This window comes from Lytechinus pictus, chromosome 14 (assembly GCF_037042905.1).
Source record: "Lytechinus pictus isolate F3 Inbred chromosome 14, Lp3.0, whole genome shotgun sequence".
Classification (NCBI taxonomy): domain Eukaryota; kingdom Metazoa; phylum Echinodermata; class Echinoidea; order Temnopleuroida; family Toxopneustidae; genus Lytechinus; species Lytechinus pictus.
Window position 1 is genome coordinate 25,586,726 of NC_087258.1, and position 24,967 is coordinate 25,611,692.

The 24,967-nt window shown below is 36.1% G+C and overlaps 1 protein-coding gene across 1 annotated transcript; it reads left to right on the forward strand.

The window, feature by feature from the left end:
- The first annotated feature begins 1,746 nt into the window (after positions 1 to 1,746).
- On the forward strand, positions 1,747 to 16,619 carry LOC129275644 (proton-associated sugar transporter A-like). The gene is made up of 7 exons (XM_054912151.2): positions 1,747 to 2,650; positions 5,001 to 5,156; positions 6,178 to 6,409; positions 8,682 to 8,881; positions 9,386 to 9,496; positions 12,081 to 12,289; positions 13,217 to 16,619. The coding sequence occupies exons 1-7, from the start codon at positions 2,227 to 2,229 to the stop codon at positions 13,418 to 13,420; spliced, it is 1,536 nt and encodes a 511-aa protein (XP_054768126.2). The 5' UTR covers positions 1,747 to 2,226; the 3' UTR covers positions 13,421 to 16,619.
- The last annotated feature ends 8,348 nt before the right edge of the window (positions 16,620 to 24,967 follow it).

The window sequence follows — 24,967 nt, forward strand, 5'->3', positions numbered from 1 at the left end:
AAGGCATATTCAATAATCATGTACTCATGACATTTTTCCTTAAATTTAGGATTTATGAGGTGTCATTTTTTTGTTTACTCACACGGTAGATAAATAGTAAATAGAGATGCATGCATGTAGGTTGCCTGGTAGAGATGTAAAATGAAGAGGAAAAAAACGATCGAGAGGGGGGGGGGGGGTAGTCAAAGATCGATACATACGTGACATTGAATAAAGAGCATAAAATGATACTGGAATGTGTAAATTATGAAGCTGGGAAGAAAGATAAAAAAAGGTCGAGATAGGGCTTAAATAATGAGTCAATGGGAAGGAGGAATTGGAGGTGTTTTTACCACGGTATCATCCATGGGGGCGACTCCATCTTTAAAAATATCAAAATTAGAATAGCGTACAACGGGCCACCATGACGGTGATTGATACTTTTAACCCTCCGATACCGTCATGGTTGTTTTCTTTTCTACCAAAGTGATAGAAAATGCCGGTATTGCGGAATAATTTTTTTACATGAATTTCACTTATTTTTACTTTGATCCTCAAAACTTCCTCAGATTATACCAATTAAGCTTCAAAACACTATAAGACAGGAACAGAAGTTCTCGAGCAACGTATCATGTCGGCCAAAGAGGGAACGTTTCATGAAAAGATTTGTCGGAAATTTAATACTATTATCCGACAAGTCCTGAGTTAGCATAGTAACTGTGCTTCTCAGTCAATCAAAATCAGGGAGAGATGTCAGATATGACAATTTGCCAGATGAAAATGTTTATAAATGAAGCCCTCCCCATGTCTGAATAATTTTGTATCAGCCCATCGTAGAATCCATATCGCACCCGTCGAATATCAGATAGATAGATAGATAGACAGACAGACAGACAGACAGACAGACAGACAGACAGACAGATAGATAGATAGATAGATAGATAGATAGATAGATAGATAGATAGATAGATAGATAGATAGATAGATAGATAGATAGATAGATAGATAGATAGATAGATAGATAGATAGATAGACAGATATATAGATAGATAGACAGACAGACAGACAGATAGATAGATAGATAGACAGACAGACAGACAGACAGACAGACAGATAGATAGATAGACAGACAGACAGACAGACAGACAGACAGATAGATAGATAGATAGATAGATAGATAGATAGATAGATAGATAGATAGATAGATAGATAGATATACAGACATATAGATAGACAGACAGACAGATAGATAGATAGATAGATAGATAGATAGACAGACAGACAGACAGAGAGACAGATAGATAGATAGATAGATAGATAGATAGATAGATAGATAGATAGATAGATAGATAGATAGACAGATAGATAGATAGATAGATAGATAGATAGATAGATAGATAGACAGACAGACAGACAGATAGATAGATATATAGAGATGGATGGATAGATGGATGAAGAATTGATGGATGGATGAAGAATGGATGGATGGATGGACATGCCATAAACCTCGTTTCTTTATAAACATTGACCAGGGCCCAGTAACACATAGCTTAGCTCTCATCGTAGAATTATATCTTTACGATTGATTGCATTGACGTACCACAGTATACAATCAATCATAAAAATCAAACATGCGATGCTAACATTTGTGTTACCGAACCCACATGATATATACCAGCAAAATCAAACTCAAACCGATCGGCTGAATGAAATATATATATTTCTGCCGGTAGTTCTACAAATGCGTCCAAGATCAAAAAACATTTCAATTGATAAGTTTTTCAGTTTTGCACGTACGTCAGTTCAACCTTAATTCTGATGGTATTCCGCTTATCTTCTTAGCGTAGGGCAAAAATGGTCAAGATCATTGCTAAATTATTTGGATATGGGGATATAGTCATAGACTTAACATGAGTACCGTTGAGTGCGACTTCAGATGTGGTGATCTTTAGAAAGAGTGGCTGCAAATATATCAACCCGTCAAGTTAACCAATTCAGTGGACGATTAATAAATCTCAATTTTAAGGAAGGATAAAGTGAATTTCATGGTTCATATTTGAAAAAAACACGGAATTATTTTCTTCTGAAGTCATTTACATATTTTCTACATTTGAGGATCATCATGAAGTCATAAAGGAAAATGAATATCTGAGTTTAACCGACATCTAGTTTTCATTTACTGACATTAATTTCTTAGGGATATAGTCTGGCAACCATTTTCAAACTTCAAAGGCTTTTCAAGAAGAAATGACAATCAATGGATCCGCCGCCAAACCGAGCGCAATCGAATATGTCGACGAGAAAAACGAAAGGTCCCGGCTTATCCTCAATGAGTCGACGTCGTCGACGGCGGACGTGCGTCGAGATCGACGCCCAAGGAGAACTTTCTGTCAACTTCTTCGGCATGGCAGCCAACAGTTCGCGCTTGAGTTCGCCTTCAGCTGTGAGACGGCTCTCGGTACGCCCGTACTCCTTGAGCTCGGGATACCGGCAGTGCTTCAAGGACTCTGTTGGGTTCTCGGTCCAATACTCGGTTTTGCTCTAGGTCCTCTGGTGGGTTCCCTCAGTGATAACTGTACCTCGAGATGGGGCCGTCGGAGACCCTTTCTCTTGGTGCTCAATCTTCTCGTCATTGTCGGAAGTGCTGGCTACCTCAATGTGCAGTATATTCGTAAGTATTTGGAATAATTTATTATACACACTTAAAATGTTGGGCAACATACTGTCCACTGTGTTGGGTAATGTATGTTGTTAACAAAATATATATATTCTGGGCAATTATTATCTAATTGAGCAAATTTATTACCCAATAATTAGTTGTTTTTTACCTAATTTGGGCATATTTTAACCAATAGTTGTGTGGACAATATGTTAACCATGCAGGGTTGGTTAAAAGTTGGGCAAACTAAGTTAGGGGCTTAATTGCCTTTTGTACAAGCTTTGCTTTTTCGGCAAGACCATCCGTTTTACTTTTAAAGGGATGGTCCGGGCTGAAAGAATTTATAGTTTAATATATAGAGTAGAATTCATTGAGCAAAATGCCAAAAATTTCATCAAAATCGGATAACAAATAACAAAGTAATTCAATTTTAAAGTTTAGCAATATTTTGTGAAAACAGTCATCATGAATATTCATTAGGTGGGCTAATGATGTCACATCCCCACTTGTTCTTTTGTATTTTATTATATAAAATTAAGTTTATTCCCATTTTTTCCTCCAAGAACTAGACAAATTGGATTGACAACTGATTTAGTGCATTAGATATTTATTGCTGCAACTTATTTCATTATAAGGGAAACATATTATTCACACAAGTATGAAATAATGAAAAAAATATGATTTTATGTAATAACATAAGAAAACGGGAAGTGGGGATGTGACATCATCAGCCCACCTAATGAATATTCATGACGACTGTTTTCACAAAATATTGCTAAACTTTAAACTTCAATAACTTTATTGTTTGTTATCCGATTTTGATGAAATTTTCGGCATTTTTCTCAGTGAATTCTACTCTATGTATTAAGATATAAATATTTTCAGCTCGGACCATCCCTTTAAATACAAATGTCATCTTAGGTAACTTTATTTATTGAATTGTGTTCCTTAATCTAAGATTATGTTATATATATTTTATTATGTCTTGCAGTATTTTCGACCTTGTTATGTTATATTTATCATAATTATGTACGTACAATTGCGAAACGGAAATCAATAAATCAAATCCAATCAAATCAAATTTTAAGAGTGTACATTAATGCAATTTTGTTATGATTTCAGCCCTATTCTGACATGTCTGAGAACTTGTCATCTGATTGACCATGCGAATCCCCATAAAAACCAAATATTCTTGTCCAATTTCACTTATTGAGTTTGCGATTAACTATTTATTTATTAGCAGGCAAAATGAGCCGAAAGAACGTTCCATCTAAATATAATGAGTATGGGAGTCGATCCGGGGGGGGGGTGGAGGATATATCTCCCATATGTGAGAGGATCACCCCCAATAATTTACGGTCGAGCATCATAATACATTTTTGATAATAAATCATATGACAAATATGATCAGGATAATAAGTGAGAGGGGGGGGGTACGAGATGATCATGATCATGATGATGGTAATGTCGACTGTCGTATAATAATATATACGCACGATGGCCATCATTTTTTTCCTCGGAATTTTCTATGTTTATTGTTACTAATAAAACCATTCCTTGCAGAAATTGGTAGAAACAGTGTATTGAGAAAGAAAAAAAAATCATAATGAAATAGATTAACATGTTAATTCATATAATGTTTTTATACGTGATACTATCTTTCTTTTACTTTACCCTCCCAGCAATCAAGCCCATGGGGAGTGTCCCGTTTATTTTACCACCCTTTTGGATGTCACTTCATTTTTGCTGGGTACACTTTATCGCGGTTTATGATGTAAAATAAGGGAAGAACATACAAAAGAACTGAGAATTGACATTACTTTGAGAGAGTGTAAAAAGGGAAATAACCGTGAAAACTGACAAGAGTCCTCAAAATGGCTTACGCCATGGACCTACTACTTAGGTCAATTTTTCAAAAATATCAGCTCGTGTTTTTTATCCTGCCCTCACAATGTGCGTAGCAGTGACCGCGGAACGGTTTTGAAGGGGGGGTGACCATGCAAAAAAAGCCACAATCAGATGGTCATTTCTGTACATTGTTTGGAGAAAAAAAAGGTGGGGGCTGAAGTCCCCCAGCCCCGTTTCTGCTGCCCCTTTGTAGTACGTAGTCTTGTTGTAAAAATAAAACGTACATCTACTTCAAACTTCAGTCCCCCCCCCCCCCCGCTGGCAGACTGATATGTGGGGCTTGGGTTCCCCAAAAAAGTTTCATTGCCAAGAAAGTAGGAGAAGAGGAGGAAAGGAATAGTAAAAGGGTGAAATATATATTTCATAAATATTATTTTCTTTCAATATTATATTTTGTATTAAAAAGGTCAAAATATGATCATGAATTGATATATTTAATTTGCCTTTCCATTAGAAAACGATGGGCTCAGCATGGCGGTTGCCCTTGTCGGTATATTGTTGGTCGATCTATGTGCCTTCCTCACTGAGTCGGCGTCGAGGGCATATCTTCTCGACGTCTGCGATATCGATGACGTCAGTCAGGGTCTTCTAATGAGAACAGTGTTGGGAGGTAGGTATTTCTTAAATATTTTATTTTTTTAACAATTGGTGTGGAATAGTGTCATCCGCCCCTAGGAGATCTCCAATTAGTATCAGAGAACAGACACCAATCCGCCGGTTATCTGAGTTCTGTCCCCATGCCCCCCCCCCCCGATGTAATCCTGAAATTTGTTTCAACATTGATACTTATTCATTTCTCTCTCTCTCTTTGCTTAAGTTGTCCCAAAACTCAAAATGATAACTAACCCCGCCCCAAAAAAGAAGGCTGAATAAAAAGCAAAAATGACAATCTAAAGATGGGGATCAATTCAATCTCAATTACAAAGCCCCCCCCCCCCATGTTTGCAACTGATAACATTTTTACTATTCATGTCAGAAATTTTTATCTAAATCAACCCATTTTGATTGATTCAAAACGTTTTTAGGCGCAATAAAAGCCTCTCTAAAACAGTTATCTTCGATTTCTGTTATTTTGTATGAAACTTTGGATCTAACACTATAATGTTGTAAATAAAATAATATCCATTTGCTTACCCCTGCTCTGCAAAACTTATGGTCATACACTTGGGGGTAGTTGCCCCCATAAATTAAAGAGAAAAATGCAATTTTAACTAGAATGTTCACAAAATTTATAAAAGTGTGCATGAAATCCTTCAATTTCTTTTTATCAAACGCGTAATTAGCGCCCCTATTACAAGATCTGCCGCTTCACTCCCTCGCTTTTGAGTTTCTTCGAAAATTCTTATGCATCCTGCCCATGCAAAATTATGCATACGGTGATATGCTACAGAATATTTTGATAGGGGGTAGGCAACCTAATTTTTCGCAATTAGATAGAGATAAACAAAGTAATACACGACCTACGTCTCTCTTTTGTACGCTTTTCTAACTTATCTATTTCTTTTTCTTCCTCAGTATCTTCTTGTTCTTCCTCCTTTTCACTACTTAAAAATTATTTCTCTTGACCCCCCCCCCCCCGTGTAGCACAGACTCTAAAGAAAATTAATTTAAATGACGTTCTCTAACTCCAGGTTTAGGATGTGGGATTGCTTACGTCATCGTTGGCGTCGACTGGGTGAACACGCCGATCGTATCCGTGATCAACAGCAACTATGAAGTCGTGTTCCTTTTCACTGTCTTGGTTTACCTCGTGTGCATGACGTTATCGATGACCAGCATCGCCGAGGAACCACTGCCATTGGAGCGGGACGATGATAAGGAGAGCGAGGTCGCTATGAAAACAATCAAGAGATATACAACAGAGTTAGTTTTTCATTTTGGTTTTGTATTGTGTTTTTTTTTTTTTTTTTTTTTGCTGATGGGGAACTTGGAGCCTATTGTTTTGTGTTGCATTTTTTCAATAGTGGACATGGCACCGTGTTAGGGGTACCATGTAGGCCTACAAAAACGGGAAAATAACCATCGTATAGTGATTTTATACATGTTTAGCCCCAACCCCCCCCTCCCACACACACACATTCATACACTTTCCAAATCATTCTGTTTAATCATAAGCCAAAGGCTATTTGGAGATTATTCTTTAACGAGTCATACGATTCATGAATTAAAAAATAGATATAATCAACAATATTGCTAATAAAAAATCCAAATGAAAAGGAGTCATAATGCATGTAGAGGAAAGATAGGCAAAGTTTAATTAATTATATATAAAAAATAGAAATTTGCCCAAAAATAAATGAAAACAAAAAGGGACATGGTTTTGCATAGCTCTGAAAACGTGCAATGTTTATTAAATAACAAGGGCCAAATCTAGCAAACGAAAGTATATCATACATACACGATTCAGCCTTTAAACATACGTGATGATAATTCTAATAATAACAAAAATGATTTAGGAGGCGTAGGTTATCTAGTTGCCTCTCAATATCGCTCTAATTACCTTAGCTTGAACTAACCAATTTATTATTTATCTATGTGGGTTATATTATTTGTGCGGGCAAGGCAGGATCCAATGTCCAGGGGTAATAATATATCTGTAGAGAGCACTTTGATTGGCATTGTCATTCCCATGTATTGAGGGCTCTAAAAGCGCATTATTATTATTATTATTGCTATTATTATTGTTAATATTATTATTGTTATTATTATTATTATTATTATTATTGTTGTTTTTATTATTATTATTATCATTATTAATATCATTATTATTATCATTATTATTATTACTATTATCATCATTATAATTACTTAAAATATTTTGTATCGTATACCCAGAATGTTCTGTGGGAGTTTGGGGCTATAATTGAAATCGCGATGATATTGTTATGTTAAGTCAATTCAGTTATCATCACTTGTAAAATTACGTAGTTGTATACCTTTTTTTTACTTTCATTTACCCTTACTTTTAATTTTAAAAATATACATGCTTCCAAGTTCCAGGGTAGAGACAAAACGATAATTGTGCAAAATATAAATAGCCTCCAAACAATGTAATCTTTTTAAAAGGAAACTAGCATTCGTGGAAATAAGGGAGATAATAAATAGCTGCGCTATTGTCACTCCTATATATTTAACAAATACCAAGATTAATTGATAGTAAGTTGTCCATGTAGGGTAGTTTATGATGACATACGGTTTTAGAAAAGGGAATCCACACTGTACTAGCATTGATTTTGGGGAGCCCCCCCCCCCCTCATATCAAAATGCTTTACCAAAATATGATAATTATACTGCTTTGCTTGAAAATGTCAATCCTTAAATTTGTATCTGATTTATATTTCTTTGTATGATATTATGTTCGAATGGAAATGATATAAAAAATTGAATTAGATTCAAAGTTGGTCTCTTCACTGGTACATGAGCGAATAATATAATATGATCCATTCGACCAACTATTCCACATTCTCTCCAGTGGACCCGGAACGAACTATTGAAACACATACTATTACAAAATGATTGGTGAGGATATCCATTACGTTACTTGATAAATGACTGTGCTCTTCTTTAATATTGGAAAAGGCTAACAAATTCGTTGGTCAGCATAACCATGGACCTAGGCCTACTACGTTATTACCATATTATGCCACATCCATACACACTTTTTATTTCATTGTTTTGAATTCTATATGTTTTTATTATCATTATTATCGTTATTATCTGATATTTCATGATTTATGTATTTATTGCTCGCTTATATTTTAATTCATTTTATGGGGGTGGTCAACAATCACCAACATTAATTCTATTAGACTATTTTTTAACGTTTATCGACTAGATTCGCATTGCAAAATCTATTTTTATTATGTCTACACCAGAGAAGTGTTAAAAAATTACACCAACTTGGTTTTTGTCTAACACCATATAGGTGTTTATACAACACCAATTAGTATTAAAACAGCATTGGTTTGATTCCAAACTGGTGTTTGTTTCAATACTTCTCTGGTGTGGACATCATATATACATGTAGATCCCGGGCTGGTGGTAAATCAACATCGGAGATTTTGCAGTGCGTACACGGAACCTTTCATTAATTTTTTTTCAAGAAAATAATGTTAAATTCTGTTCCATTTTTCAGAGCCGACACAGAAGGACAGGGTTCGCTGTCATCATCTGATGAGGAGGATGTAGCCCCGACGTTACGGGAGCGCATCTCTTCAATCTTCGGTATGCCAACATGCATGAGATGGCTCTGTCTGACGCATTTCTTCGGTTGGGCATCGTTTACAGCCATCGTTCTCTATTTTACGGATTACTTCGCCCAGGAAGTGTTACATGGTGAGTCTGAGGGTTTTGCCGAGACGACATTTAGCTGTCGACCTGGCGAAACTATACGGGGTTTTCGCACCTATTCGCAGAACAAATTAAAAAACACAGACAGTAAATGTATTACAATGACAATAAACAGCCGGAAGGTCTTTGTCGAGAATTTGGGAACGAGATCGAACAGCAGTTCCGACCTAAGTTTCGGAGCTGACACATAATTTTTTATTCCAAAATATGTCGTTTGTCCATAGTTCATGACAAAACTGCTGTTTTGATTCACAAATTTTCGACAAAGACTTCTTGGTTGTTTATTGCCATCAGGGGCATTTGATACATTTTCCATTTCCGAGTCCGTTCTGCATCGCGGTGCGAAATCTCACGTTGTCGACTTGGCAAGATAATTCAAATATAGCTAAGACGAAATGGCTAACGCAACATATACATGTATATATATTTCAAAATTGGAGCGATACTGACATTTCCTTTACCCTTTTCAATGATTCTTTTTCCCAACAGGTATCCCGACAGCTCCGATAAACAGCACGGCCTTCCAGGCATATCAACAGGGTACCAGGTACGGGAGCTGGGGGCTCTGTATCTTTGGATTCTCCACCGCTGTTCTCTCACGTAAGTTCGAAGATAATGATGATGATGATGATGATAATAATAATAATAATTTTAATGACAATAATAATAATAATAGAGGTAATAATTATAATAATGATAATAATGTTGTTGTTGTTGTTGTTGTTCTTATCTTTTCTAACAGTATTAATTATTGGCACTTTGACACTCATCCAAACTTTCTTTCTTTTCTTGTGCGCCTCGGAATAGAATATTTCTAGATAGATGGCGCTATATAAATGCCTTTTATTAATGATGATGATGATAATAATGTTAATGATAATAATAATAATAAAAATGATAGTGATAATAATTATAATAATCATAATAATGATGATGATAATAGTTATATAGAGATCTTGGAACCACTGGCGGATCCAGGGAGGGGGGGGGGGCACAGCCGGCTCGTGCCCCCCCCCCCCCCCCCGCCCTTTGAGAAGCAAAATTAAAATTTGTAATGTAAAAATGCCATTAAAACAGAGGGGTACAAAATATCCTTAATTTGTGGTTGAAAACATTTTTATTTTTATTTTTTTGCTTGTCAAGTTTCCTCCGAAAAATTTGCCCCCTCCCCTTTTGGAAAATCCTGGATCCGCCCCTGCTTGGAACCTTTTTCGTCCCGTATTTACCACAATTTAGGTCCCTCAAAGAAGCCGAAAATGGCACGTCCGTCCTTTAGAACCGTTTTGGTTCTACATGTACAAGGAACCCTTTTAAGGTTCTTAATCAACATGTGGGGTTATCGATGGTGCAAAAATCCCCCTTTAGGTTGTATAAAGAACACAATTCAAAATTGGTAAGGTTCTTCACACCACCAAGAACCCAACATGTTCATTCATTCATTTTTCCAACAAAATTTATAATGCAATAATTACAATAAATAAAACATAACAGCAGAAAATATAAATGACATAAATATTCAAATAAACCAAATATAAAGAATATACACCTGGTACAGAAGATAATATTTCCAATTTGATAATAACAATGTGCAAGATATGTTGGAAAAATGGAGTGGCCCACTGAAAAGCAAAGCTTGTAAAGTGTGGACCACTCAAGAAGAATAAAAAGTATGACACTTAAATCTACATGGGCCAAAAGCAAACAGCAACACAAAATAGATAATGAAATAAAGATATAAAAAAATAATTATAAATATAATAAAGGAAATTAATATCAAAAGGTGAGCAGAGACAAAAAAAGACATGAAGACACAACAAAACAAAACAACAGCAAAAAATAAGACACACAATACAACAGAGTAAAAATAAACGAACATTGCTGCACAAACTGCGAAAATCAGAAGAAGGGAGAAAGGGAGAAAGAGAAAGGCAATTAGAGAGAAAGAGAGGGAGAGAGGGAGAGAGAGAAAGAATGAGAGATGTGTATAGTCAATCTAACACAATCACTGAGGGTAACCTGTAAACAGGTAAACGATCAATAAATAAAGAGGTAAAGGAATCAATGTGATGTTTTGTAAGACTGCAACAAAATGAATTTTAATTTTCTTTTAAATGAATTAAGAGAAAGGGAAAACTGGATATCAGGGTGAAGAGAGTTCCAAAATTTTGGGCCCCTATATATAAATGTATTTTGTATATAAATGTATTTTGTATATAAATGTATTTTGTATATAAATGTATTTTGTATATAAATGTATTTTGTATGTTGCATGAAGAAACTGAAAGGGTTCCATGTAGAACTAAAAACGATTGTAAGGGACGGTTAAGAAACTTTTTTTTCTTTTTTCTTTTGTGATGAGCCCATTTATCACACCCCATCCCATCCCCTCCCTTGAAAACCTATGGCCATGATTAAAGGGATGGTCCGGGCTGAAAATATTTATATCTAAATAGAGTAAAGTTCACAGAGCAAAATACTGAACAATAATTTTCATCAAAATCGGATAACAAGTAACGAAGTTATTGAATTCTAAAATTTGTCAATATTTTGTGAAAACAATGATATGCACATCGTCATGAATATTCATTAAGTGGGCTGATGATGTTTTTTCCCTAACTTATCGGACTGGAATTGATTTATTCGTTTCTGAGAATCTCCAAAACAGTGGAGGGATCACCTAAGAGAGAGATGTCACATCCCCACTTTTTTTTTCTTACGTTATTACATGAAATCATAAATGTTACATTTTTTCATACATGTGTAAATGATGTGTCTCCATTATGATGGAAGAAGTTGCGGCAATAATCAGTTGTCAATCCCATTGTTTTAGTTCTAGGTAGAAAAAAAATTGAATAGCACTAATTTCATATAATAAAAATACAAAAGAACAAGTGGGGATATGACATCATCAGCCCACCTAATGAATATCCATAAAGACATGCCTAGAACTGTTTCACCGGAATAATGCAAATCTTTAAAATTCAATAACTTTGTTATTTGTTATCCAATTTTGATCAAATTTTCAGCATGTTGCTCTGTGAATTTTACTCTATTTATTGAGATATGAATATATTTCCAGCCTAGACCATCCCTTTAATACAATCATTAATGGTTAGAAATTTGCATCGGATTATCGCAATCTTACCAGACGATTAATGTCTCTTTATCCTTCTCTCTTCCGTAGTCCTCTTCCTGAAGATCCAATCGTGTTTCAGTACCAAGGTGCTATACATTGGTCCTCCCCTCATCTTTGGTCTTTGTGTGGGCAGCATGGCGTTCCTGGTCGATTATCCCACCCCGACTCTCATCCTGTGCTCCAGTTTTTCTCTCATCTTCGTTACCATAACAACCATCCCCTACGATATACTCGCCAACTATCACGACGATGAAAATGTAAGTTGCATTATTTCAATTCATAATTTTTTTTATCGTTACTATCAGTCACCTCATCCCGTCCCTTATCAGCGTTTAATGGCTTAAATACGGGGGCGGGGTCAGGTGCCACCGCTCCAATCGATTGCCCCACCCCCCCCCCCCAAAAAAAAAAGGAGGCAAGAGGAGGACATGTAGTAACAGGAGGATAGATCAAGGAACTAGTCAGTGAAAAAAGGAAAATAGTGCATTCTAGATGTTTTCTAAGTAACTTGATAATGGCCATAAGGATGTTTCCTTTTTCAAAATATGTTTTGTGTCACAATATTCAATTTTCGCTCATGCGTTGTCCTTTCCTGGCACCCATATAGCTCCTGTACCTTACTAATCATATAGGGAGCAAGCAGGTTGCTTTATCATGCAATTGTGGGATTCAAATCTATTAAAAATCATATTTTTTTAGAAATTTGATGAAAATGGACTTTTCGCACAGGAGGGGGGGCGGGGGCGGTGGTCGACCTATCCTTCTATCCCGCGTATATCCCAAAATCTTTTGTGAAAACCGCACCTCTCTTTATTTGCGAGAGAATCCAGAGGGACCTGTCGGGTACATTTTAGCATATTTAGCCATTTTTTTTTTTAATAATGGGGGGGGGGTGTAATATTTTGTTGACGTAGATTACACGATTATATGGCCCTACGCGATTACTCGATGGTCCAAACGTAGCCAATATTGCCATCGGCTTCATCAATTCGTTGATCACATTGCTTTCAAATACCAAAAAATGATGATAATACTGGATACTGAATGGGGAATTGTATTCGTTTTTTTCTGGCATGAATTATCATGTATAGCACCACATAAATATATCATTATCTCGTTATCACTTCCTATATGATATACATGTATTTTCCAACCATGTTTTCCTCATTGTTCGTTTCTTTCAGTTTACCCATCCACCGAATGGACCAGTCCGCGGACAAGGAACCGATATGGGCATTCTGTTCGCGATGACGTTTCTCGGTCAAATCGTCGTCTCAATTCTGATTGGTCCGCTGGTGGAAGTGACGCAATCACAACTACCTGTCGTCATTTTGACATCAGTCATGGCGTTCTTGTCTGTTATATCTGCTTTCTTTGTAACTTATTGAATCGAAACTTAATGATCATAATTTGTGTAGAAATATTTGATAATGATAATAATATTCCGCTTTTACATAGCGCTACATATTACAGCAACGACGCGACGTTTCTAGCGCTTTGCATACGTACACTAAAAAAAAAATCCACCGGTGTTGATTTAACACCATCCCGGAATCTATCCACACCAGAGAAGTGTTAAACAACACCAGTTTGGTTTCGGTCTAACACCAGATAGGTGTTTATGCAACACCAATTAGTATTAAAACAGTATGGGTTTGATTCTAAACTGGTGTTATTTCAATACTTCTCTGGTGTGGACATATAGATTCCGGGCTGGTGTTAAATCAACACCGGAGTTTTTGCAGTGTGACAGAAACATTAAATATGAAATTTCCAAGAAATTAATATTTTTGTTTAAGTTTCGGGGTGATGCTACATGGACACTAAAATAAAAATTTCATCTTTACTCTAAGCCTCGTTGTCGGAGTAGTGTTCATATCGGTTCATCGTAGCCGATGGCAAGGCCGGGGGCAAGGCTGCTATATATGGCATCAATACGATTTGGAATTAAAATCACTTTTATTCCTACAGGGAAGCTCGCCATAAACTCGAGTTTTTACTTGGATCGTTATGCTCTAGACTGGAATACTCATATCACATTTTACGACAGATTTTTTTTTTAATCGGTTCGCAAATGAGTCGTCGTGTAATGAGCGGCGGGTTTATCTTCATCGAAAACCTTACGATTTGTGAATTATTATACAGCAAAATAAACATGATAAACCCGCCGCTCACTACACGACTACTTTGCTACCCTCGTCTTTCTCCGCTCTTCTATAGCTCATACCACTTCGTTCTTCAACAACATTGCAGCTAAATCTAGGACCACGAACAAATCAGTTTTTGCTCCAATCACGCGGAATAAATTATCATCTTACATCCATAATGTCAACTCCCTTGATCAATTCAAGACATTGCTAAAGACCCACCTTTTTAATGTTTAGATTCAGTTGTGGGTTGGTCTATATGGAGGTGCAAATCTTAGTTGCGTTTCGTTTGTTTGCTTCTTTAAATATTGTTTTGAATTCATTGAGACTACCCTTTCCCCCCCCCCCCCCGGTGATTTAGTTGATAGGCTCTGATTTGCTTGTTCAAAATCAAGAAATCCATTCCTACCCAACTCGACAAGTATATACAATTTCCACATTTCTCCAGTGCGCACTGTTCTTGCCCTTAAATCATTTACTTTTACAGGGCCTTCCTTTTGGAATAATTTAGACACCTATATAATTCAGGCGCCTTCATTATATTCTTTTAAATGTAGGCTGAAAATATTTCTTTTACAATCGTACGCTAGTGGGTCAGCGCCTTGCTCGAGTGACTATCATGTAGAACTATCTAATGTATTGATTATTTGTCTTCATTTGATTTATCTCGCTTCGTTGCGTTAGGAGTTTTTAATCCTTGATTATTTTCCTCTGGGAACCTATGTCTACAAGCTATGCTTTTTAATAGGTTCCTCATATTTCACGATATTGTATTTCTTTGTAAAACACTAAACTATGTATTTTTTGTCATCATATTCTCATATGTTCAAGGTGTATGTTTTTGTGGAATGTGAAACATCAATAAAAAAATCAAATAAATATATTCAAATAGGCAGAAAACTGAGCGCTTATTAGAAACATCTGTATTAAGCGCCCTACAAATGTTATAATAATAATTACTATAATTATTATATTGACACCAGTGTCATATCGGCAAAAGGAATTGATCATTTACATTCTGCTTCCCCTCAAAATAGATAGAGCAGAAAATATCTGACATTTCAGTTCCAGTTGATCGATTGATTATATGATTATATTGCCTACATTACAAATAAAAATGATTTCGCTTGTTCATTTCCTTTTCTGTTTTAAACGGGAAGTCTGACTTTACGAAAAATATTTTCTATTTTTTTTTGCATTTTTATGATAAGTTCATAAAGCTGCCTGATTATTCGGATATTCCGAATATGGATCCTCCCCCATATCTAATGCTGCATTATATAATTAACCTATGCAAACTGATCCAGCACAGCGTTCCATCTCCCTCTTTCGATTGACAAATTTGACTGGCTGTTTCTCCTCTCAAAACAACATTATGAATGCTTTTTTTTTAATTCCATGATTTACTTCAACGATTTTTTAAAACTGCATGTACTACGTTATTCAAGGGACTCTGCACTTCAAACCAGTGGCGGATCCGGGGGGGGGGCACATCCGGCCCATGCCCCCTCCTTCCTTCACAGCCATAGTCATGTAAATATTCTTGATGATGATCCTTAAATCCTTAAATGTCAGGATTTTATATCAATAAACTTTTGAATTGAATTGAATTTGAATTTGTAAATATGCGTTTTTACACATAGTGTTCCCCCTTGAAAGTTACAGCATATATTTTTAATGGAAATGCGTCATTCAAACACAAGTGAGAAACTTTTTTCTTCTTTTTTTTTGCTTGTCAAATTTTCCTCGGGAAAATGTGCCCTCCCTCCCCCCTTTGGAAAATCCTGGATCCGCCTCCAGGCCTCTGCTGCTTCAATCATTTTTTGTTTTGTTTTGTTCCTTCTTTGTATTACCTGCACGATTCAATGTAACAATATCAATGTGAATATCATTATGCATGATAATAATAAAAAATAAAGCTAACCGACAAACATATGCTCGCTACCTCTGTGTGGAATATAATCATTCAACTTCCCGCGTCTTCAATTATTATTGGGGCACATTTCATAAATAGTTGCGTTTTAATGCAATTCAAAGAATCAAACGCAAATTACATTTGGGCGCTTCTGATTGGCTGAAACTCAACTTTCGTTTGATTTTGATTCTCATTGCAATGGGCCTTGTTTGATGATAACAAATAATGCAATATGAGATGAACTATTATCAGACCAATATGCTGCTATCAGAGTGATATATTCATCTGCTATATAACATTGATGTGTTATTTTAACCTATAACATTGATATGTTATTTTAATAAGCTAAAATATTTCATGATCCCTCTGAGTTTGAAATGTATAATTTTGATATATACATATATTATATTGTATTACATCTGAGTTTGTTACTCCAACTGTTTATTACTATTATTATTATTATTGTATTTCTATGTTTATACTTTACTGTTGGAAATCAGATGACAATAAAAACGGATCTGATATAACGTCTCGGTGTGTTTCCAATCATTGAAATTGATTTTCCGATTTATTTAGTTTGGCTTCACAAAGATGATGATGGTGTTAATGATGATATTCGCTATGATGGTAAAAATTATCATTGCAACGATTAAGAATGAGAAAAATGATGATCATCGTGCTTCCCACGTAATACAAAAGAAAACCTTACAAATTTTCCGTGGTAATCTTGTTGAACAGCATCTGTCGATAACACTTTTTAATTGCATGTGTTGACACTTTAAGTGATTCATTTCAGTACGTAAATATATCATTTTAATCATTTATATAAGTCTTACAATAACTGTAACATCAAAAATGCCAGGGGAAAATAAAAAATCGACTTTACGATATATTCGTAAGGACATTGTTGATTGACTGTTGATTGTTGATGGTACCTGAAAAATTTAGTCCGGGGACGGTGGAGCAAAAAAATGACAAACAAGTCATGTAAGCATAAGCCCACTATGCGATCTAATGCGACGCGATTTTTTTTTCTTAATCGCATTTGTATTAAATGTGAAAGTTTCAAGAGGTAAAATTATTTCATTTTGAGTTCGACACAATGTTCGGAATAATAAAATCATATCAAAATATGATTTTATTACTCCTAACATTGCGGCAAGCCCTGTGGTCGGAGTAAAGTAAAGATCGGCTTCAAGTCGTCATTACGAGTTGGATTTGAATTTGCTTCATTCTTACAGGGAGGCTCGAACTGGACTGAATTTGTAATTTTTCAAACACACTTTAGATCACATACTGATATCTTATTTTTTGAAAATAACATTCTTAAAGTAAGTGACTTATATCTTTTCGAACTTAGTCAATTTATGTTCAAATTAAGCAAGGACGACCTTCCCGCCATTTTCTCTAATATATGTTCCGTAAAAATACATCCGTACACTGCTACCCAACAAGGCAACGACAATATTATCATCTCCCTTTAACAAGAACTTTATTTGCAAAGAATTCATTTGTCTTCTCTGGGCCTGCCTACTGGAACTCTCTGCCTCAAGATTTCAAAGAATCCCCCAATGTAAATATTTTTAAACGCAAACTGAAAAAAAATGTTAATTCTGCAATACTCGTCGCAAACAGGTCAAGCTGAATAACTAATTTAATTATACTCGACTTTTGTGTATATATGCGTATTATATGCGCTCATATTATATACATAGTCATGTATATTATTCGTTTAATTATTTTCTTCTTAAAATTGCAATTAGCCAAAGTACCTGCTCCTGCTGCCCGCCTTCTTATTTCTTTCTACTTAGTGTACTGCACTCCTCTGTCCCTCCTGTCTCCCCCTCACCCCCCCTCTCTTATAATATTGTAAAACGTAATTTTTTTCTCACACGATCCATCAGTTACGTTTTTGTCAAGTGCACAAAAATTGTTTGTATTTATTTTTAAACAAAATTATTATTAAGACCCAATATCTATTTGTTGTAATTTTGTAATGTAACTAAGATAGGGGCTTGTCTCTTGTACAAGCTTTGCTTTTTTTCGGCAAGTCCCTCCGTTTTACTTTTAAATACAAATGTCATTTGAGATATCTTTATTTACTGAATTGTGTTCCTTAAATCTATGATTATGTTATATATATTATATTTTGTCTTGTAGTATTTTCGACCTTGTTATGTTATGTTTATCCTATTATGTACAATTGTGAAACGGAAATAAATAAATCAAATCAAATCAATTTCAGTAGTCCTATATACCACTATTCTGAAAATTGATAGCTGAGATTTTATTGGTTGGAATGTTCATATCAAATGTTTTTTATAATTCCTTTGAAATTCGGATCGCAATGAATCGCACAGAACTGATGACAGCCATTTTCGGATGCCAGAAACACTTCCCTGAATAAAAAAAAAATCTGACAAGCAAAGAGAAAAAGTCATCGAAAAGTCCTGTTTGGGGGCAGCATTCTGCTTCAGCCCCCCCCCATTAAAAATACCCTCTTATATGCCTCATACATCCATCAAGCGTATAATCCGCAGATCAAGGCTCAACGCATAGAGGAAATGCGAACTCAAAATTTAAGATAGATATAAATTGCACTTTGGATTCCAATAGAAATGGTTAAAAAAGAATATCATTTGATTATCATGGAAGCGGAACCGAATGAATCAGAAAAGAATGAATACGCTATGGACTATAAAACTTTGTTATTTCCATAGTCGTGATTTATTATTTTTTTAGAAAAAAAAATCAATGTTGGTGGTAATGAATAGTAAATAGTTATGTCTGCGGTCCAGGCATCCACTTCATGCGCTACAAGAAAAAAAACCCTTATAATTCAGCATATATCAATTCAATTTTAAATGGTATAAAACGTTCAAACATGTTTAATATAGTTGCAAGTTCACCAGGGAATCAAATAATTATGTAAAAATAAACAGTCCCAGTTGGAACAAACATGTTTCGGAGTTTATATGCACAATATATAAATAATACTTTGAAAGCTATACGCGTAAAAAAAGCTAATGCACAAGTAACGGTGGCAATCGAAACACAAATAAAGACATGAAAGCCTATATATGAAGAGCTCATTTGAAAAAGGGGTTAGCTCCATTTTTCATCAAATTTGATTTTTTTTGGGGGGGGTCTCAATGTACAGAATTCTAGTAGCTCCATAAGATGATGCCAAAGAAAAGTTGAAATTTTCATAAAAAGTGAACAAAAATAATTTTTTTTCAAAATGGGTTAGATCCTTTTCAGTTTGTTTGAAAAGGGGGCTAGATCCACAAAGTTATTGTTTGGAAAAATATGAAGACAGGCAGACTTCTTTTATACCCAATTTTACATTCACATGGTAGGGTATCATGGCAATTTAGTTTCACATAAATGATATTGCAATGTGGGAGAATAAAAAAAAAACATGGTCTGAAGTGGATCTAACCCCTTTTGCAAACAAACTCTTCAAATGTATACAAATAATTCGACAGCCGATTTGGGGAAATAAGACTAGCACTAAGTGCATACAATAAATGTAATCAGAAGGTAAAATAAAGTACTCAACTTTTGTTAAAGGGATGGTCCGGGTTGAAAATATTTATATCTTAATACATAGAGTAGAATTCACTGAGCAAAATGCTGAAAATGTCATCAAAATCGGATAACAAATAATAAAGTTATCAAAGTTTAAAGTGTGGCGATATTTTGTGAAAACAGTCGTCAAGAATATTCATTAGGTGGGCTGATGATGTCACTTCCCTACTTTCTGTCTTCTTATGTTATTACATAAAATCGTATTTTTTTCATTATTTCATACTTGTGCGAAAAATATGTCTCCCTTATAATGAAATGAGTTGCAGCAATAAATATCTAATGCACTAAATCAGTTGTCAATCCAATTTTTCTAGTTCTTGGAGGAAAAAAATGAATAAACCTAATTTCATATAATAAAATACAAAAGAACAAGTGGGGATGTGACATCATCAGCCCACCTAATGAATATTCATGACGACTGTTTTCACAAAATATTGCTAAACTTTAAAATTCAATAACTTTGTTATTTGTTATCCGATTTTGATGAAATTTTCGGCATTTTACTCAGTGAATTCTACTCTATATATTAAGCTATAATACTTTCAGCCCGGACTATCCCTTTAAGTTCGTGAGCTAAAATACCAATATTATGTTTTAGACCTGTTTTTACTGGGTTTGAAGTGGCTGATTAACGTGCATAAGGCGAATAGACATATTGGTGAGGCAACAATGTCAGACAAAACAATACGATTTCTATATGATTTTGAATGCCAAGGGCCCGTCTTCTCATCTTCTCAAGATTCGGTAAATGACATTACATATTTCACATATGTATAGTGTGTGTGTGTGTGTTTGAGTCTGTTTGTTTTGGGCGTTGTGGCGTGCGCCTGTAATCCAAGCTATGTGGGGGAAGTTACAAATTGATGCAGAGGTTCGAGCCCTGGTCACGTCTTTCGGGTGGTGACGTTAAAGGTAGGTCCCAGACGTAAATAATCATATCTAATCGATACACGTCTGACTAAACTCAAATACAACACACACACAGTGGTGCTCAAATGTTATTAATGAACCCCACCCAAAAGGAACATGTTTAAAATATTCAAGTTCTGCCATATTTTAGATTGTGAAGTCAGGTGATAAAATATCACATTAAATAAAGTTCGTTTCTCTGGGCTTGCTTGACATTGCAGTGCTGTTGTCTACATTGAACATTCAACATGAAGGAGTGTTTTTGGTGATGGGGTTCACTAAATTTTGAGTACAGTTGTATAATGCGCTGTAAAATATGTTTTTTAATAACATACTCTCCGTTGTGTTTTTGTTTTTTCTTCAAGATTATATATGTGTTTTGCAGTAAGAATTTTAAGGAACACTGCAGCACAATTATTCTAGCATTGGTCGTAAAGGACCTGCATACACCGTCACTAAACCCTTCATTTTAAAGGAAACTTGAATATCTTCAGTTTCCTCCATTTATGATATATTCTATTGCACCTTCTTACCAAGTGATTAACCATCGATATTCTACTTCAAATCAGAACGTATCATAACTCCAAGAATTTCGATACTTTTGACAATGGCATAAAAGAGAGATAATGATGTAAATAACTTATAATTTCATAAAAGTTACGTGCAAAGTAAACTACTTTGAAGGATTTAGTGACATATTGTTTGTTTGCGCCAATATACAATTAATAATAACTGTCTGTCATTGGGATATGTCAGTTGATTTACGTCATTGTACTAAAGAAAAACCATCGACATTATTTGAAATAAATGTTTATATAGGAACATTTTCACATAAAACATTAATCATAATAAAAATAGGTAATCAGTGCGCATAGAATGACATAAAATAAGAACAATGGGTGTGTTTTTAAAGTTGATATGTTTTGGGGATAAGACTCATTTGCCCGTATTCTGAAGTCGGGTTTAAGTTAAACCATGGACCTACTAGGTCCATGGTTAAACTCAGGTTTAAAGTTGTGGTTTAAGTATGGGAAGCCAATAGTATCAAATTTGTTATTAAGTTGTATGTTTCTTATGTTTACTGTGCTCTTTCCTGATTCATCGATGGTGAAGCCAATAATCTTTTTATACTTCCTAAACAATTATGAATGATTTGAGAGCCAAATGAGCTGAAGTATGATATCTCTACTGTTAGTGATTTATGTAACAATTCGCTCGCCATACTTAAACCACAACTTTAAACCTGAGTTAAAGTTAAACCCGACTTCAGAATACGGGCCATAGCATATAACAATCAAATCTTGTAAACGTTGGTAAATAAGCTCCTACAAACACTCTAACAAAATGATTAAAAATTTACCCAATATTGGGTAGAAAGGGAACATGCATGTTTGCTGGGTACTTTTCCCCATATTGGGCAAAGAGCATGTTTTACGGGTAAATTTCAACGCAACAAGGCGTAAAATTTACAAATATTTGGTATCTTTTTACCCAACAAACATACATGTTCCCATTTTACCCAATATTGGGTTATCTTTTTACTCTGAGTGAACTGTACATAATAATTTACACAATGTTGTATCAAAATTTTCCCACAGACGTGCATTAATCCTGGATCCTACCGAGTTGAATAAACGATATTCGGTCGTATCTAACCCCCCTTTTACTCCATATTGGATAAATTCTTGCCTAGTAGTAGGAATGCGAGGGGCGTTGAATGATTTTAGTTTCAATTTCAATTGAATATTTATTTTCTTCCAATTGCCATTTCATCCTTTTTCATTTTAAATATTCAAATCAATAATATAGTAATAAAACAATGAATGTAAATACAGTTTGTGATTTATGTATATGGAAGAACGAGTATAACAACCCAGAAAGCAGCAAAAGTGAGGAACCAAAACAGTGCATATTAAATCACATAATACTTATAAGCCATGCTCTTCAGGGACGATACCAGTATATTTAGTAACATTTTATTCTTTTATATCTAGAAGCTAAATGAGATAATGGCTTGCCAGAGGTACACAAACAATACATTAAGGAATTTCGGCATATGCTGTACTTTCTCTGTCGGCTGTATGATTCTGTTCTGTGATGTCCTTGTCCTTTTGTTCGACCTTTACACTTTTATTCTCATTGCCACCTTCGTCACCTACTCTATCGACATCACCTGCGCCGTTCGGTGAGTCGACGTCGCCGGCATTGTCCGTTTGATTAATATCTGAATGCGTATCCCCTTGTGATTGTGAACGATCTGTCCCTTGCTCCTCATCGTGTGACAGCTCCTTTTTGACGTCATCAACACCTTCAATCGGGCCGTAGGTCATGTTGTCGAAGCTCATGTCGCCTGGACTGTTCGGCTTGTAAACTTTGGTGTATTGGTCGTCCATGGCTGTTTCGGTTTCGTCGTCGTCGTCTTTGTTCTGGTTTTGGTTCGCCGAGTCGACGAGCTTGTCCGAATCGGTGTTCATTGCGGAGAACGTGCCCGGCCCCATGATCCCAAGCCGTCCTTCAACGAGGCCCATCGAATACGGACCCTCGTCCTCGTCGGCGGTGGCTAACTGAGTTGGCGCGAAGCCATTTTCTACCGTGCCTTCGTCGCCGTCGTCGACATTAAGATCGACGCGGATTTGACTGGCTATTTTCGATTTCGGTCGGTACTCCGTGATCATCGTATCGACATCGGTGTCAGCCGGTGCGGTGTGACCAGCCTTTTCTGCATCATCGTCATCGTCAGCGTAAGGAGTGCTAAACAGCGGCTGCTTGTGACGGTACGATAAAATGCCGCTTCGATGCTTCTTAGAACCCTCCTTAGACTTCTTAGGTCTCCTCTTCACGCCTTCACTATCAGTCTCACTCTTTGCCTTCGATCTGCACACGATAACTATTATGACGATTATTAAAAGTGCAACTGCCCCACCGGCAGCACCACCGGCGACCGCGGCCACATTTAGTGGTGCCTTACTTGTTGGTATTTTAGTCATGTTAGTGGTGCTTCGGTCCGTTACGGCATCGGTAGTGATTTCTGAGCCGGTGCTTTCTGCAGGCGTACTATGAGTGCTGGGTGACGAAGTCATCGAAACAGTCGTCGGGTCAACGACAGTGATCATCACCACTCTCGTATCAAGAGTAACATTGGGATCATTCATTGCAAACAACTCACATGTGAACTCGCTACCATTTACATCACCAGTTATATTTTCGATTATCAATGTTGAACCACTTTCATCAATCCACCTTGTCACCGTTTCCGTTACTTCCGTCACACATTCAAGCGTGACGTTATCACCGACATAAATCATTTCATTGTCACGCTCTATTCTAAAGTTTTCCTCCGTGATGACGTATATTGGTCCAACTGTACAATTGCTAGTCAACGAAAAGCACGTGTCATTATAAACAGCCTCGCATGTGTATTCACGCCCTTCTTCATCAACATCAACATCGCCAATAAGGTACGTGACAGAGTTCATATCGGTTGTGACGTTGCCACTCGATGTCCGAGTCCCATTATCCCGACACGACCACCCAATCGTCCACGAACTGGGATCTTCTATCGAACAGGCAAGAGTTATGTTACCGTCCTCGCGAACGTACACGACCCCGCCCCCGTTCCCGCCCATAGAGCTTACATTCACGGAGCAGACAGGAGCGTCGGCTGGAGGGGTTGCTATGACAACGTTGTATGAGTTTACAACTATACCATCAACTGAGCAGTTATACAAACCACTGTTATTTCGAGTCACATCTGTCAAATTGTAATCGCAAGGCGTGCCACATGTTTGTAGGGTATCGTTTGATTGATCGAAGTTCCAAGTAATAGTAGAATTACCCGAATAATTACAGGAAAGAGTCATTTTGTCTCCGTCGCAGATGTAGATGTCTTGCCTCTCCGCAATCCCACCTCCAACCAAGACAGATGACATAATGACTGTCAGGAGCAGATACGAAACACGATTCATGATGATGTTGAACACGGCGGTAATGACAATTAAGACGAAACTAAGTTCTTTGAGCAAACAAAACTTAATTGATAAACAGTCGAAGCGCTATTCACCCAGTGTCATTAGAGCGAAGCCATTTTGTTGTCTTAGTTCTGCCCTCAAAGATAGGATGCCAAGTTCACGTAGAATGTTTCATTTAAGATTAACTATAAGCACACATAATAAAGAATGGGAAACGCACACGCTGTTCACATTTAGATGTAAATTAATTGTGAAGCAGTATTCCTCAATGGACTACCAACATGCAGTCGAGAAGCAAATGTGGTTGATAAACAAGGAAATCGAACAGTCAATAGCCCAAAGGATTACCTTGTGATTTGAAGGAAATAAGCGATTCAGAGGAAACAAGACTGATAAAAACAGTAG

Excerpts from the sequence above, each read along its gene's own strand:
- LOC129275644 (XM_054912151.2), top strand. The coding sequence starts at position 2,227 with ATGACAATCAATGGATCCGCCGCCAAACCGAGCGCAATCGAATATGTC. Across the intron at positions 5,157-6,177 it reads AATGAGAACAGTGTTGGGAG|GTTTAGGATGTGGGATTGCT; the intron begins GTAGGTATTTCT and ends CTCTAACTCCAG. Across the intron at positions 9,497-12,080 it reads CTCCACCGCTGTTCTCTCAC|TCCTCTTCCTGAAGATCCAA; the intron begins GTAAGTTCGAAG and ends TCTCTTCCGTAG.